General features: G+C 35.9%; 2 protein-coding genes across 2 annotated transcripts; one reads left to right on the forward strand and one right to left on the reverse strand.

Annotated features, from left to right (window-relative positions):
- Positions 1-5,215: 5,215 nt before the first annotated feature.
- On the forward strand, positions 5,216-8,407 carry LOC113055560 (thymidine kinase, cytosolic-like). Its single transcript, XM_026221952.1, has 7 exons — positions 5,216-5,451; positions 5,660-5,691; positions 6,604-6,717; positions 6,791-6,884; positions 6,961-7,050; positions 7,913-8,032; positions 8,136-8,407. Exons 1-7 carry the CDS (start codon positions 5,386-5,388, stop codon positions 8,313-8,315), a joined length of 696 nt encoding a protein of 231 aa, XP_026077737.1. The 5' UTR covers positions 5,216-5,385; the 3' UTR covers positions 8,316-8,407.
- A 682-nt stretch (positions 8,408-9,089) lies between these two features.
- LOC113055559 (synaptogyrin-2) lies at positions 9,090-16,238 on the reverse strand. The gene is made up of 4 exons (XM_026221951.1): positions 16,017-16,238; positions 13,769-14,006; positions 11,019-11,155; positions 9,090-10,017 (listed from the first exon to the last, which is right to left on the reverse strand). The coding sequence occupies exons 1-4, from the start codon at positions 16,119-16,121 to the stop codon at positions 9,790-9,792; spliced, it is 708 nt and encodes a 235-aa protein (XP_026077736.1). The 5' UTR covers positions 16,122-16,238; the 3' UTR covers positions 9,090-9,789.
- Between the last annotated feature and the right edge of the window lie 1,785 nt (positions 16,239-18,023).

Here is an 18,023-nt window from a genome sequence, read left to right on the forward strand (position 1 = left end):
AATATTATATAGAATATCATAAGCATATAGTGAGTAAAAAGCTAATAAGTGTTAATGTTTTGAATAATGTTGGTGTTATTTTCATGGACAATCTCTCAATTATGTGGAGATATTAACAAAATTAAATCACAACATATGTGTTCATATCAGCATTGTATTACTTCGTTACTGTAAGTACATTTTTCAAGTATCTGTACTTTACTGGAGTAGTTTTATTTTGAGTAACTTTTACTTTTACTTCACTACATTCCAAAGCATAAGATCGTACTTTTAACTTCACTACATTTCATAAAACATATCGTTACCTACTCCCTCCCTTACGAAAAATAACCATGGTTTTATTATAGTAAAACTGTAGTAACCCATGTTTTTTTGGCGTATTGACTGCCATTTGTAAAACCACAGATTTACTACAAATACCATGGTTAAACTATGGTTAATATAGCAAAACCATGGTTAATTTGTGGTTACCATGGTTTAACTACAGTAACCATGGTTTTTTTGGTTTTATTTGTAGTAAAACCATGGTTAATTTTCGTAAGGGCTATAATATATCACGTGCTCCGACACGCAGAAGCGGTGTCTGATTCATCATGAACGAACTGAGTCTTTTCAAAATAAACTTTTAAATCGGATCGGAATCGCACCAAACGACTCGTTTACGAATTAGAATGATCCGATTGCAGCTGTTCTGGAGTCGACCACTTACTGATTCAAATGAACCGTTTAGTCCGAGTCAGAAAGAACCGGGAGATCTTGTGAGCGCGCGTGCGTCTGATGTTGCTAAAAGTAAGTTATTAATGTCGAAATTTAGGATTAATTATTGTAACTGAAAATAATATTTAGGAAATGCTCCAGTGCAAACGTTGCAGACACATCAATCAGCGTCTCTGTGTTTTAGGTTAAAAAATAAAATAAAATAACCTTAAACTAACACAGATTAAATAAAATAACTCATGCATGTTCAAATTCCCCCCTGCTGTAATATTAACAGTTTTATTAAAATGCTACCATGACGTCTGTTTTTATATTGTTTATCAACAGTAACATTATATAGTTTAGATTAACTAGAAGAGTAATGTTAGCCAGACATGAATGTTTATTCATAACCGTACTGAAAATAAGTAAATATTGTAGCTGATGCTAAATGTCTAGCTAACAAGCTTGCTGGTGCTACCTTGAGGTAATTTTTATAAATAATGTCAAAATATTTTTATTCAACCACATATATAGATAGATAGATAGATAGATAGATAGATAGATAGATAGATAGATAGATAGATTACATAGGGACAAAAGAAAGGATGTGATGTTCAGAACATGGTAACTAGTTATCAAAGAGGGAATTATTTATAATTATTACTGAAAAACAACCTTTTTTTGTTTCAAACAGTTCAATGAACAATAATAAATGAAGTACCTGAAGCTGACAATGAAGTAAATGTATAATAATTAGCAAAGTTGATTAATTTAGCGCTGTAAACGCACGTTTGAACATAGCAGAACAGTAGGAAACTTCACTCCTCTTATTATTTCTCTTTTACTATAGCGATTTATTTTTAGATAGTGATCTGAGTCTTTCATAGAGTTGTACAGTTATTAGCGTTATTAGAGAAATAGAGTTATTTTTTACATTCTTTGGTCGAAGTTTTCAGATCGGCACTTCGGAGCCTGTTCGCGACTCGGTTGATTCAGATCGGCACTTCGGAGCCTGTTCGCGACTCGGTTGATTCAGATCGGCACTTCGGAGCCTGTTCGCGACTCGGTTGATTCAGATCGGCACTTCGGAGCCTTTTCGCGACTCGGTTGATTCAGATCGGCGCTTCGGAGCCTGTTCGCGACTCGGTTGATTCAGATCGGCGGAGCCTGTTCGCGACTCGGTTGATTCAGATCGGCACTTCGGAGCCTTTTCGCGACTCGGTTGATTCAGATCGGCGCTTCGGAGCCTGTTCGCGACTCGGTTGATTCAGATCGGCACTTCGGAGCCTGTTCGCGACTCGGTTGATTCAGATCGGCGCTTCGGAGCCTGTTCGCGACTCGGTTGATTCAGATCGGCACTTCGGAGCCTGTTCGCGACTCGGTTGATTCAGATCGGCACTTCGGAGCCTTTTCGCGACTCGGTTGATTCAGATCGGCGCTTCGGAGCCTGTTCGCGACTCGGTTGATTCAGATCGGCACTTCGGAGCCTGTTCGCGACTCGGTTGATTCAGATCGGCGCTTCGGAGCCTGTTCGCGACTCGGTTGATTCAGATCGTGACATCGGAGCATGTTTGAGATTTTTTAAAATTCAGATCTGGACATCGAAGCAGGAAGTGATTGTCAAACAGTTAATTGGTGATAAATGAATATTTGGACTTGAGGCTTTTTTTTACCTGTCGATTCAGCATGTACATGGACCCACACACAAAGGTGGACACACTCTAGACTTAATCATCAGTAGGGCTCTAAACTTTTCATCCATTGTTATTAAGGACGTAGTGTCACGGATCGCAAGAGGCGAAGACTCAAGTGCAGGCAGATGGGAAGACTTTATTTATACGTCACCAAAATAAATAAAAACACAACTGAAACCAGAGGAGCATTCAATGTTACGAGACATACTGTACAAGCGACCAGCTTCTGGTATCCCATCAGCCACCTCACCTGAGACAGACCGACCTCACCTGATGTGTGAATACTGCTGGATGACAGACACCATCACATCCAGATCCCCTAAACACAATAACAATAACATGAAGAACACACTCAAGTCCATACCTACATGACCGATGACCGACTCGACCTTACTGTGATCATCAACACACTATTATAGTATTTATTCATATTTACAATTGGTTTAGAATTTTTATGTTTTCTGTTTTCGCTTAAGGTATTTTAATAAAATAAAAATAATTAAATAAATTAAGAACTTGCATATACATTGCATTTACTTTTATTTTAGTACTTAAAGTAAACAAAATGAGTAAAAGTTTTGTTGCCATTTTCATTCATGTTAGTTTTGTTACACTTAACAAGAATGACCATTGCCTTGGTAACTAGCTGAAATAAAACAGGATTGTTTTCCTTATGTTTTATTTTATTTTATTTATCGTTTATCTTGTTAAATGCTTTTTTCTACTTTTCATTTTAAGTTAATTATTATTAATAGTACTAATAGTATGTTTTTGTCACTTTGTCATGTTTTTAATGTCTTTATAGTTTATTAATTTTAAATTTAAACTAGATGAAATAAAATAAATTTATGTTTATGTAATTTTCTTGTATAATTTTTTTGTTTTTTTATGCATATGTATAAAGTTTATTTTAGTTTTTTCTATTCATTATTCTATACATTTTTCTTTTACTTTACAGCTGTAATTGGGTAATTATTTTTCCTAAATACTTTTTTTTTCTTTATTTAACAGCAGACGGAACTTTACAAGATGCGCAGACAGAAATTAAACATCTAAATGATTTACAATAAACCAATTAAAATACACACACACACACACACACACACATAATTCATTTATAATCCACTTCCTGTTTTAAAAGCAGTGTAAGAAGATGAGCTGCTTCCTGAATGAAATGCAGTATGGCCCTCACCAGCATACACACACACACACACACACACACACACACACACACAATAAATGTACAAATGTACCCGTTTTATTTTATTTTTTATTTTTATTTTTTTTATTATTGCAAGAATAACAATTACAGAAAATGAACACACATACAAAAAAAGAATAAAAATAGAAAATAAAAATAGAAAATAAAATAAAATGCCAGGGTTAAAGATACATAAATGTAAAATACAAAAATTGAATAGAAATAAAACTCAATAGACCAAACAAAGAATTAAAGGCTTTGACATTTCACAAAATCTTAAAATTATTCAACAAATACATGGTTTTAACAGCTTTTTTGTTTGTACTGTCCTTAATGGAAACCATATAATTTTCTAAATCTTTCAATACCACAGAAAATAAAGGATTCTGATTAGTAAATTTGCACCTATGAATATGAAACTTAACTAAAATAATCAAAAGATTAATAATATACGCTTCCTTTTCCATACTCTTTTCATATTGTAAAAAAACAAATATTACATGTTCGTATAACAAAAGAAAATTTACAATCTACCCGTTTTAGGAGTGGCCACATGGGCTCTGATGACGTCATCGGTGGATATCCTGTGTGACCAGCCGTTGGGAGAGAACTGATGCTCCAGCTCCTCCAAGTACAGGTCTCTGCAAGAAAGTAATGGGAGTTACAAGATCAAGGTGTTTTTACACCATGATACCTGATTGGTTGATGTAGTAGTGACGTTAGGTTTAGGGGTGGGGTTGAGTAAGGGGGATCATTTAGATTGCATGATTCAGAAACACCCAGCAGTTTTAAACCACCCACATGGTGATAAACGCCCACTTTTGCTCTGCAGAGACCTAAGTCTCAGCTCCTGTCCAAAACAATACAGAGATCCACATTTACCCAGAACCCCTCAGTGCACAGATAAACAGACACTGCAGCCCTGCTGGCGGGACGCTGTAATTACAGCACACTATTGGCACATTATGCAACAGTGCAAAGCATGCGAATTCACAGACTGCATGCAATACTAGGATGATTTATTAATTTGGACAAAATCTGTGCTGTATAAAACAGTGCACACCGCGTTAAGCAACGCATGAACAATGATCAGTTTTCCAGATTCATCTTTAAACAAAATCCTGAAACCTACAAACGTATTGGTTATTTAAAAAATACATATATAATATTTGTGCCTATTCATATTCAATCGTGCATTTTTTTTTTTGGCATCCTCTACATTGGACCTAACCTTGTTTGTATACACTCAATGGACATAAAAGAAAATCATTAAAAAAACATGCTCTAAATAATGTTATTACATGAAAAAAATCCTAGTTCGATTGTGTTTCAGGCACTCGGGTGTTGTGTATGTGATAATATTATTTAATCTGAGTCAAGCACTCTTTATATTCCCGCCTGTCTGATTTCCGTCATGTCCTTCCGCCATTGTGACGTCAGTGATTTATAAACGCATAGGATGGACTGAAGACAATAGGTTTGTACACTCTGGCATGTTTTATTTCTGTGCATTATTATGTAAATTAATGTTTATTATTGTATATTTCTGTTTTTTTGGTTAATAAAAAAAAAAGAAAAAAAAAAGACTGAAGACAATAGAAGCGGCACGGCTCGTCCAAAAGAAGAGCTTTTATAGATCTGTGCGCGAAACGTGGCTGCGCGTGTCCTCGATTCCGATTGGTCCTGAGGAGAGTGACGCCATCGCTATAAAAGAACAAACTGGCGGTGGCGCGCTGTTCAAATCTTACTGTAAGTCTGACTGTATTTTAGAAAACGTCTGAAACAATCGACATGGACTGCTTAAACGTTGCCAAAATTTTACCGCATTCCCCACAGAAGATACGAGGACAGATTCAGGTAACTCTAATATTATATTTTTAATATTTAATGCCCTTTTAATTCATTAACTCCGTGATGATGTATGTCATGCAGATAACATCTAAATATTAACGTAAACGTTTAAATGTTTAAAAAGCGAGCGTGTTTTTATTTTATTATTATTATGAATTTGCTTTGGTAAATGTAAATAGTAACAATGAAATCAGTATCTCTGTCATCTTCTCAGGTTATTTTCGGACCGATGTTTTCAGGAAAAAGGTGAGGATGAATAAATCATCAGTACACACATGTTATTTTATGAAATATGACGGTAAAACTCTATAATCAGTGTTTTAGTTTTAGCGGATGTGCAGCTGTTTGGCGCGAGAACGGTTACATTGTTACAAAGACGACGCGAAGTTAGCGCGAAAACTCTGTTCAGTGACTCTAGTGTTCCCAGAAACCACCAGCTGCTTATAAACATATAATACTAGATTTCTAAATATAACAGTTATTTTGACAGTAGACTGACTGTGGCATGTGAAAGTTTGGGAACACTTGCAGAATCCGTGAAAGTGTGAATCATTTTAACAAAACAACAGAGATCACACTAAATGCATGTTATTTTTATTTAGTTACAGTCCTGAGTAAGATATTTTACATTAAAGATGCTTACATTTAGTCAAAAAGACTAAATAACTGATATTATTGAAATGACCACATTCAAAAGTTTGTGAACCCTTGGTTCCTAATACATCAGTTTCTGATGATTGTTCATCAGTGCCTTGTTTGTTCTGAACAGTTAAACTGAGCTCTGTTCTTCAGAAAAATCCTCCAGCTCAGCTTTCCAGCATCTTTTAACCCTTTTGTACGATTATCGGACGGAATGCTACTTTAATAGTTTCACATAACCAAGAAAAAAAAAGAAAATTTAAACATCTGTTCAGAGAGCATTCAGAAATCACATCCACAAACTCAACATTAGCCAAACGATCTTTAAATGTGTTTGTGTTGCTGGGTGAAATCAATGCTATCAGGAACGTCACAATGCTGTGATATACAGGAAAACAATCCAAGACTCCAGTAAAGTCACATCTTCTGATGCATATTAGCACATCAAGAGAAGTGTGTTTTTAATCTGCTGGGTAATAATGTGTTATTTGCATTGTGTGTGTGTGTGTGTGTGTGCAGCACTGAACTGATGCGGCGCGTGCGGAGGTTTCAGGTGGCTCAGTATTCCTGTCTGCTCATCAAATACGCCAAAGACACACGCTACTCTCAGACGGGGATGGCCACGCATGACATGTAAGAGAGCAGCTTGTGTGTGTGTGTGTGTGTGTGTGTGTGAGATCTGAGGGTCGTGTGCTTTGTGCCGCAGGAGCACGATGGAGGCCGTTCCTGCCAGCCGTCTGCGGGACGTCCAGAGTCTGTCGCTCCAGGCCTGTGTCATCGGCATCGACGAGGGACAGTTTGTATGTTTCTGTTCAACTCTCTTCAGTCATTGTTCGGCTCAGTCACACACTGATTAACAATCACCATCTTTTGCAGTTTCCAGACACCGTTGAGTTCTGTGAGGAAATGGCCAACATGGGAAAGACCATCATAGTAGCAGCACTGGATGGAACCTTCCAGAGAAAGGTGTGATGATGAGAGATCACTCCACAGACACTTATCACCTTATACACTACCGGTCAAAACTCTGGGAGCAGAACGATTTCAGTGTTTTTATAGGAGTCTCTTCTGCTCATCAAGGCTGCATTTAGTTGATCAAAAATACAGGAAAAATTGTAATATTTTGAAATATTATTATGATCTAAAACAGCTGTTTTCTGTGTGAATCTGTGTTAAAGTGTAATTTATTTCTGTGATGCTCCGCTGTATTTTCAGCATCATTCCTCCAGTCTTCAGTGTCACATGATCTTCAGAACTGTTCTGCTACTTCAGATTTTATGCTTTTTTCAGGATTCTTTGATGAATAAAAAGTTAAAAAGAAGAGCATTATAGAAATGAATACTTTTCTTTAGCAAGTATACTTTAAAATGACGATAAAGACATTTATAATGTTACAAAAGATTTCTGTTTAAGATGAATGCGGTTTCTATTCATCAAAGAATCCTGAAAAAAATCGACTCAACTGTGTTCAACATTGATAATAATCAGAAATGTTTCTTGAGCAGTAAATCATCATATTATTCTGATTTCTGAAGATCATGTGACACTGAAGACTGGAGGAATGATGCTGAAAATACAGCGGAGCATCACAGAAATAAATTACACTTTAACACAGATTCACACAGAAAACAGATGATTTACATTAGAATAATATTTAAGTATTTTTGATCATATAAATACAGCCCTGCTGAGCAGAAGAGAATAAAAAAAAAAGTTAATGTTCAAAAACTTGACTGATACTTGCATTTAAATAAAAAATGGTTATTTGAATATCTCTGTTATATGAGTATTGAGCAGTGTTGATGACCTTTGACCCCTGTGTCTGCAGCCCTTCGGTAATATCCTGAATCTGGTTCCTCTGGCGGAGAGCGTGGTCAAACTGAACGCCGTCTGCATGCAGTGCTACAAAGAAGCCGCTTACACCAAAAGACTCGGAGCTGAACAAGAGGTGAGGACAACAATATCTCCATCTGGACAAACACACGCTGTGTCACATCCTCATCCTGTCCTCAGATGTGAAACCTCCGGTATCTTGTGTTCGGTTTCCTCAGGTGGAGGTGATCGGTGGAACTGATAAATATCACGCGGTGTGTCGAGCGTGTTATGGAGGGCTCATGGCGTGTAAAGAGAACCACGATCCACAGAGAGAGGAGACGCCGCCACACGTGATGTCCGGAAAACCGCTCGCTCAAAGCGCTCCACGAAAACTATTCGCTTCCCTTCATTTATGAGCCGGACTGTTACCACATAGATTTAACTCACTAGAGTGAGAATTTAGCACTTACTTCCATTTTTTCCTGTGTGTACAGTAGCTTGTAGTTTAAAGTGGTTCGTAGTTTAAAATATAGTGGGTTTGTATTTTCAGTTTAATAATGAGTCAATCATTTGTATGCATTTTAATTTAAACAATTTTACTATAAATTATAATTGTCTAACGGAGCGACCAGCTGACACCCAGAAACACTGCCAACGAGTGATGTGTTATGATTATAATGAGAACGAATAAAATTTGAGTTGATTTTGAGATGTTGCTTTCCATGTGCATGTTACGACAAACATTTAGAGGATCAAAAACGATTTGTTAAAGAGCTAAATTATTTGTAGTAATGACGACTTGATTAGGTAGCGGTCTCTAGCAAGTCTTGTGTTCCTGTGGCTCAGTGGTAGAAGATTGTGTTAGCACTGTGAAAGGTCATGGGTTCGATTCCCGGAGAACATACTGGTGAAACATAATAATAATAATAATTGTATAGCCTGAATTCACTGTAAGTTGTTTTGGATAAAAGGGTCTACTAAGTGCAAAAATGTAACGATCAAATATGCTCTGTTGAAGGCAGTTTAAGACAGTTTGTTTCCAAAGGGTTGCATTCATTTATTTGATTTCGATATTGCATTCATTTCTTATTTAGAATACAAACCAGTGTTTTTGCTTTTAGCTGTACTTTAAGAACTGAAGCTGGTTATTCATTGAAAACTGAGTTTGAAGACAAAAACAAAAAAAAATCTTTTTTTTTTAAATAAGTAATGAAGCAAACTGCAAGTCAAACAATGAAAACAAATGTTTTATATATGTATATATTAACATATTCCCAGATGATATGCTTTGAAATGGTTGAAGTGCAATGGATAAACCTTATCAAATCAATGTTATACGGCAAGAAAACAGATCGAACAAAGATTTGCATCACATTGTGTTCATGTAAGTTAGTGAATGTTTTCATATCCTGAAACCATATTTAGCCTTGACCAACATTAAATCAGATCTGGAAGCAAAATAAAAGCATGCTTCATTTATGACCCAAAACTTCCATTTGCAGCTTGACTTGAGATGCAATCTGGTAATTGTACCACGGTGAATCGTGCCAGCTCTTCATTCACTAACACAATTAGTAAACTGGGTCAAGGGGCTCTTTTTGTTTCCATCACATTCCTACTCATTCAGCTGGGAAAACGTTAACAAACTGCTGTAATTCCAGTGTGAGCGACAGACCTGCTCCACAATAACTTACAGCTTTATTTCAGCTCATCAGTGCAAATCTAAACTCATCTACAGTCACGTAAATAAACACTTGAATATTTACACATTTAAGGCCACGTGTTAAATGGCAAACAGTCTCCTATTGGCTGCCTGCCGAGGCCCCTCCCACATCCCGAGGCGTCAGGTGACCTGGGTGTCGTGTTTCAGGTTTCTGTGCATGTCACGTGTCAGTAGACGGGCGGCTGGTAGCTGCTCTGGCCGGTCGGGTCAGGATTCGGTACGAAGGGCGGCTGATGGAAGAGGTCTTGACCCGTGTTCTGGAAGGAAGGATACGTGGGCGGCGTGTAGGTGGTGGGATACGGTGAGGTGGGATCCACCGGCGGATCGACGTAGTTCTGGGTCACATCGTCAACACCATGACGAAACCTCACAAGAGCGAAGTAACTTAACGCTCCCTGAGAAGATGAAGAAGATTCATCTGTCAATCAACGACTTGAAGAGAGCTCATGTGGCATTTAATGAACTTAAAGGGACAGTACACCCAAAAATGTATTAATTCACCCTCATGTCGTTCCAAACCTGTAAGACCTTCGTTCATCATCAGAACACATTTAAAGATGTTTTTGATGAAATCCTAGAGCTTTCTGATCCTGCATAGAAAGCAATGCAACTGAAACAAACATGTCTTACTGGATTGAAACGACATGAGGTTGAGTAATTAATGACATAATTTTTATTTGTAGGTAAACTAATCTTTTAATAATAGACAAGGTTTCTCAAAATTTTTGGTTTTTGAAATAGACCCCAGGTGAACAGGGAAAAATGTGAACTAAAAGATATTAATATACTTCCAACAGATGATTAATCACAATAAGACATTGTTTCGTATTGCAAGTTTTCTGAAATGTTCTTTAAATATGCACAAATTGATTTGTATTTTGAGAAAATAATATTGAATATTATAAAGCCAGATTTAAAGATTGTTTGATATGATTGACAGATCGTATTTAAAGGTTTTTATAGAGTGAATTTCGGATTTCACTTTTTATCACATAAATCAGAAAATACTGTGAACAGTATTTTTTAGGAATAAGATGTTGTATAAATCAGTGCGATTCATATATTCACAATCCCCTCAGTAGAATCCTTCAGAATATAGAGAGGAATAAAACTGTAAGTTTTGGTGTTTGTAAGTGCTGCAGAAGTGAAGAAAAAACTCATTTTGAGAAAACAAATTTAAGTGACTTTAAATATATGTGCTGTAATTGAAATGTATGGAACAGATGAAGTGTAATAAAATAAACACTTCTGGATGTTTTCTCTCCACTAGTCTGAAAGATGACATGGAAAACAAAAGAGACCTAAATTGACCTGTGCATGAAAAAATAGCATTAAATTGTAGGTTTATCTTGAAATGTGGCAGGTTGAAGTAGTTTAGTGTTTCACACACACTCACCCACGATCCGATGGAAAAGAATGAAAAGGCGATGACTGCGTGGACGGCGTCTGTAGGGATGCCGCTGGTGTCTTGGGTCTTTGACCACTGATCCGCCATGAGACAGAAACACACAAACCACAGGAATGTCCAGGCACCTGGTCAACACACCGCACGGGGAGGAATCAGAGACTCTTCAGAAAACACACCAGGCATCTTACTGAATGAAACCCTTGGACCAAAAATAACATTTCTTGTTTCACAGAAGGGTTTGGAATGGCATGAAGGGGAGTAAATGGTGACAGAATGAACAGGTGAAAAAATGAGTGTGAATGATATATTCACAATCCCCTCAGTAGAAACCTTCAGAATATAGAGAGGAATAAAACTGTAAGTTTTGGAGTTTGTAAGTGCTGCAGAAGTGGAGAAAAAACTCTTTAAAAGATATATATTGAAATTGAGATCTACGGTTGCAAATAGAAAAAGTGCAATAAAAAAAAAACTCTTAAATGTGTACTTTGGTTGTTTTCTTTCCATTAATATGAAATAATAATATCACTAAATATATAATATCACTCCATGAATCAAAAAATACTGTCAACAGTCAAAAAAAATGTAATAAATAAAATTCACTACATTTTCTTAGGAATAAAATGTTAAATAATGTGTGTAAATATGTTATATAATATAAATCATTGTGAATGATTTATGGACAATCCCCTCAGTAGAAACCTTCAGAATATAGAGAGGAATAAAACTGTAAGTTTTGGTGTTTGTAAGTGCTGCAGAAGTGGAGAAAAAACTCTTTAAAGATATGTGACGCAATCGAAATCTACAGACATAAATAGATAAAATATAAAATAAACAAAAAAAATTATTTTGGAAATTTTCTTTTAATTAATATGAAATAAGACATGTTATGGAAGCAAAATATCACTCCATGAAACTAAAAATACTGTCAACAGCCAGAAAAATAAAATAAAAATTTCACTACATTTTTTAGGAATAAAATGTTAAATAATCTGTTATATAATATAAATCGGTGTGATTGATATATGAACAATCCACACAGTAAAATCCATCAAAATATAGAGGGGAATAAAGCTGGAAGTTTTGGTGTTTGTAAGAGCTGCTGAAGTGGAGAAAAAACTCTTTAAAGACAGACTGGAACTGAAATCTACTTACGCAAATAGATAAAAAATATAATAAACACTTAAAACTGTATTTTGGAAGTTTTCTTTCCATTAATATGAAAGAAAACATGTTATGAAAGCAAAATATCACTCCATGAAACAAAAAATACTATCAACAGCCAGAAGAAAAAACATTTGCTACATTCTTTTCAGGAATAAAATGTTAAATAATATATTATATAATATAAATCAGTGTGAATGATATATTCATAAACCCTTTAGTAAAATCCATCAGAATATAGAGAGGAATAAAACCCTAAGTTTTGGTGTTTGTAAGAGCTGCAGAAGTGGAGATAAAACTTGTTTTGATAAAACAACTTTAAGCGACTTTAAAGATTGGCACTGTAATTGAAATCTACGGACACAAATAGATAAAGTGCAATATAAATCTAACTTAATAAATCACTAAATGTGTATTTGGGATGTTTTCTTTCCACTAATCTGAATGATCATTTTTGGGTGAACTAACATTAGAATAGTTTTAACATATTCTAATATTAACAGAAAGATTTGACAAACCAGTCAGTGATTAAACTAATGCAGCTAACTGAAGCCACAGAACATACAGGACTTTGGTTTAAACCCTGTAACATGAGGGCTCAGAATGACTTAACATGATTAAAAATAAGACAAAACAAGCACTAAAATAAGTTAACACAACTAATGATCAAAATATTCCATATTCTCACAATTAACATTTCTCGTAAAAGTCTTGGGAAACTTGGTTATATGAGGAAGCTTCATCTAAAAAGACTGATTTCTGGACTAGTAAAGACATGAAAATAATAAGAGTTATTTTTATTTTTATAATGATGCACATTTATCTAGTTTTACCAAGTTCTAAAATATTTTTTCAGGTTGAAATTTTGAGTAAAAATATTTTAAAAAAAGTTATATTCAATAAATCATGAACATCTAGAAAAATCTTCTAAATTAACTGGTTAAAAAATGAATCCCATTTCATTCAGCTTCTGGAATCCTGAAACCAAATTATTTTAATTATAATTTTTTAATTATACTGACACTCCCAGGTTATATTTGGGGCCTATGAATATAAGATTAAAGCTTAAGAACCACTGATCTAGAATTTCAAGAATAAAATGCAACCAATAACGTCACAATCATTTTTGTTATTATTTTGAATTTGAATCGAATTTTTAGTTTGTTGTGTGTTTGTCAATTTTTATAATGTCTGCATACTATTAAAATAAGAAACACTGTTGTGAAAACTTTTTAATGCATTATTTTTCTGTTAATGTTTACTTTAAGTAACAAAATATTTTAATGGACTTCATTTTAGTTAACTATAATAACCCTGATGGACATTAAATGGCAACTAGAGGCCATTTAAAAAAACTAACAAACAAACAGGAATGAAGCTTTTGACAGCTCAATGATTCACACAGGAAGAGGCCATCTGAGCGACATGTGCATGTGAACAAACACAGGACACTTCTCTTTTAGAGAACGATGCCACAAACAGGTCAAGTGGAAAAAATGACCTTCACAAAATGCCACCACATCTTCGACAGACAGCACTGGGAAACTGACACAGAATTGACTTGAGGAACATCTCACCTGAGAAGCCCAGATCAGCCATCACTATGTACTTCCTCTCCTGAGCATTGCTCATCGAAGGCAGGAACACGTCAGCCAATAGGAAGGCGATGCAGGCCAGGAAGGCGATGACCCCGATGCCAACGCCGTAATGACAGGCTCCTTCATTCCTGTTGAAGACACACTTCGCCTGGATTTCAGAGCTGCTGTTCACGTAACCTTCAGCCGTGATGGAGGCAAACACCACGATAGCGAACACCTGACACGAAGAGAAGTGCGTAAGACCGCAAGAATAGAATTAAAACAAACAGCTCTTCACATTTTCTGAAGCAAAGCTCTTTCTAAATAGAACTATAGCTCAGAAGTTTCCAGTGAAAGATCCAAACACGTTTCTCTAAGCAGAAGTTCGACAGGACTCCAGCAGATTAAAAAAAGTTGAAATGAATGTTTGAAAGAGGAGAATTTGAGATGAATAAAACCTAAATATTTATATTTACTTATTTTACTGAACAACTGTAATTCACAAAATATATTTTTTGTCTTCATTTTTGTAATAAGAGTACTGAATGGGTGCCGTCAGAAAACAATAATCCACAGCACTCCAGTCCATCAGTTAACATCTGAAGACCATCAATCCAGAATTAAGATGTTTTTAACTCAAACACATAGAGTCTATAATCCATAATAACACTTCCAAGTAACAAGAGTTAAAAACATCTTAATTCTGGATTGATGGTCTTCAGATGTTCACTGATGGACTGGAGTGCTGTGGATTATTGTGATGTTTTATCAGCTGTTTGGACTCTCATTCCGACGGCACCCATTCACTGCAGTGATATAATGCTACATTTCTACAAACCTGATGAAGAAACAAACTCATCCTAATCTCAGATGAACTGGGAGTGCGGCACACATTTTCAGCAAATTCAAATTTTTAATCGAACTACTCCTTTAATTTTAAAAGCATGCGTCTGATTGAGTGTCATGTTTCGACTGAAGCCCTCTGACAAGAGTTACACTTCATGAAGTTTAAATTCTAAAGCAAACAACATCTGAAAGAGAAATAAATGAAGGAAGAGGTCACAGCCACACGCCTCCGTCATCGTTTTTCTATGCATATGTGTCACACAGATCAGGCAAACTGGGTTCTGTCGCAGGCCTCTCGTGTTACTAGCCATCTGCTGTGTTTACATGTCAGCACTGGGACGAGGGCGAGGGACATTCTGTACTTGTGCACTGAATCACATGACACACATTATCACAGACAAAAGAGAGAAGCAAGCAAACACACTCCTGCTGTGCAAATGTGTGTGACGCCGTAAACAAATTACACCAAGCAAGCAAATCTAGAAACGGCTGACGAGGTCATCTGGTGCCGTCAGACCAGGACCAGCTAGGAATCTTTTCTCAGCGTCTGTGGAAAGCCCCTTCACAGAGGATCATATGCCTGAACAGCAAAATTATCTTTTTACACTAGTAAACTGAGTTAACAGCAAATTCAGCTCAGTCCATCAACAGGATAACCCGTCAGAAAGACAGGTTTCTATCCTAAAGTAAAGCATGCAGATTTACTCTTCATACATTTACATTATTATGACAAGTAATATTTATATCTGGAACGCTTTATACAATATAAATGGAAAACTGAGAAGTAACAGCAATTTCTGTTAACAACCACAACATCCAGTTTTTTTTTAAGTGTTTAAAAACTTTTTTTTTCTTGGTTGTGCGACTGACACATTAAAGAAAAATGTATCATTTTTATAATTTTGCTACTATTATAAGAACATTAGTTTTAAATGTTCTCTGAGTTCCAAAAGTATTAATAGTTAAACTGTAATGGACTAACAGTCGACTAAAACTTTTAGAAACAAGAAAATCGTGCGATGAAAGGTACATAGATTACATTTTTTGAGAACATTGCCTACTAGATGACTTTGAATTAGCGTCTGTAAGACGTCTGTTAAGGATCTGGAAAGCATCTGCTGTGTGCAATCATCACACAAGAGGTCAGGTTTACATCATAAACGTCTTCTAAACGTCTATTTGACGTCTGATATGAACCGTCCTATAGAGGTATAGCAGATGAGCAAACACTCCAAAAAAAAACGTCTGGCAGATGTAATGCAGACGTCAAATAGACGTTAAACATCATTAAAGCTGTAAAAAGTGCAGCTAAACTCATTATTTTACGTTTTAATCCCATTTCACCTTGATCCTGCAGTCGTTTATTGCTCATAATGAGTTGAACGTGACGCCTGTCACTCACCCAGCTGAGGAACCGTATGATGGTTTGAGGCTGTTTGATGAATTTGATGAGATCGAATCCCGTTCCGGCGAGAGAGACTCCGTACGCTGCACTGTTCGACTCCATCGGTGAAACACACTCTCACTCACACACACAGTCTCAGTCTCACACACACACATAAGCGAAGGCTGAAAACACGCACACACACCACCGGTGCAGCTGCTTCGTCACAGACCGGTGTCAGATTCGCGAATGAATCGTTCTTTTAAACCGGATCTTTACGATGATTCGCACCATCCAGACGAACGTCAAAACGAACCGTTCAAAAGAACCGATTCGCTAAAACGATTCAAACTTCGCGACATTGAGTGAAAATTCAATAGGTGCAAAGTCTTTAAAGTTACTACAGATCATTAGAGATTAAATTAAAGCAGTTTAATTTTTAATAATGGGTTAATAAGCATATTAGCACACATTGTAGATTAACTCAAGGACACACAAATCATCTGGTTTGTATTGAAAATGTAATTATTAAAATGAACATACTTGGCTTTATCAAAACATATTTTCTATTTATTTGTAATGTTCCCTCCCCAAAACGCACACACACACACACACACACACACACACACACACACACACACACACACACAAACACAGCTCTCTAAATGACCACAATGCATAGACTTATATACTTATATTTTTACACTTTTTTTTAACCTAAATCCATCCTTAACCCTCACAGAAAACTTCCTGCATTTTTACAATGTCAAAAAACGTAGTTTACTTTATTTTTTATTCCAGTTTACTAATGAGGACGTCCCCAAATGGAGGTTTTTGTCAGGTTTTGCTCACTTTGGGGGTACAAATCTATCTCCAAAATACAGTTAAGTAGGTACAAACCCGCTCTTATTTGACATGAATCTGACAGTAGACACATTGTTGGCAGTCTTTGCTTCTGATTGGTCACAGTCATGTCAACCCATGAGCGCTTGTCTATTGTGTCAGTCTGAATAAAGCTCTGTCTCATCAGATTAACATGCAACGGACAAAGCTTCCAGTTTCAGTAGATCTGATTAAATTCACAGAAAACTGGAGATTTATTCTGAAGCAGAGTCTTCGTACACCACGGAACGGTCTTCATCCTGTCAAACAGAGTAAAGATGCTTCTAGAAACTACACAGAATTGAAGTAGAACTAGTGGAAACATGAAGAAACCACAGCTATCTGAAGAAAGAACTAATAAATAATAACCTACTAACACAACTCAGGCGATGTCCCATGTTTACGCTGTTCATAAAGTCATGTGTTTATATATATACACTATGGGTCAAAAGTCTGGGGTCAGTGAGACTTGTAATGTTTTTAAAGAAGTTGCTCATCAAGGCTGCATTTATTTAATCAGAAATACAGAGAAAAGACATTAATCTTACAAAATGTTTTTACAATATAAAATAACGGTTTCTATTTCAATATCCTTATAAATGTAATTTATTTCTATGAAAAGCTGTATTTCCAGCATCGTTCCTCCAGTCTAAAGTGTCACGTGATCTTCAGAAATCAGAATAATATGATGATTTATTATTAGAATTATCAAACAGTTGTGCTGCCAAATATTTTTTTGCGATATCTGCATATAAACTGCCATACTTTTATCAAGATTATTTGATGAATAAAAAGTAAAAAAAAACAGCATTTATTCAAACACAGAATATCAAAGCAAGTGTCATTGATGGTAAAACACACTTTACATGTAAGACATTTGACAGAAAGAAGTTGATGTAGTGTTGAATTTGACGACAGGCAGTTTTTTGTTGGTTTGTGGTTAGGTTCAAATTCTTTATTTGTCCCCGATTGGGCAATTCATTGAGCAACAGATAATACAGTACAAACCACACACACAATACTTACACAAAGATTGCCTACCTTTCAGGCATGGCTAAAAATAAGAAAACAGTCAACAAACAATAAGTCACTAAGTTATCTGTGGTTCTTTATAGAATTGAGAAGCATGGATGGCACACAAAA

Source organism: Carassius auratus, chromosome 36, assembly GCF_003368295.1.
Source record: "Carassius auratus strain Wakin chromosome 36, ASM336829v1, whole genome shotgun sequence".
NCBI lineage: Eukaryota > Metazoa > Chordata > Actinopteri > Cypriniformes > Cyprinidae > Carassius > Carassius auratus.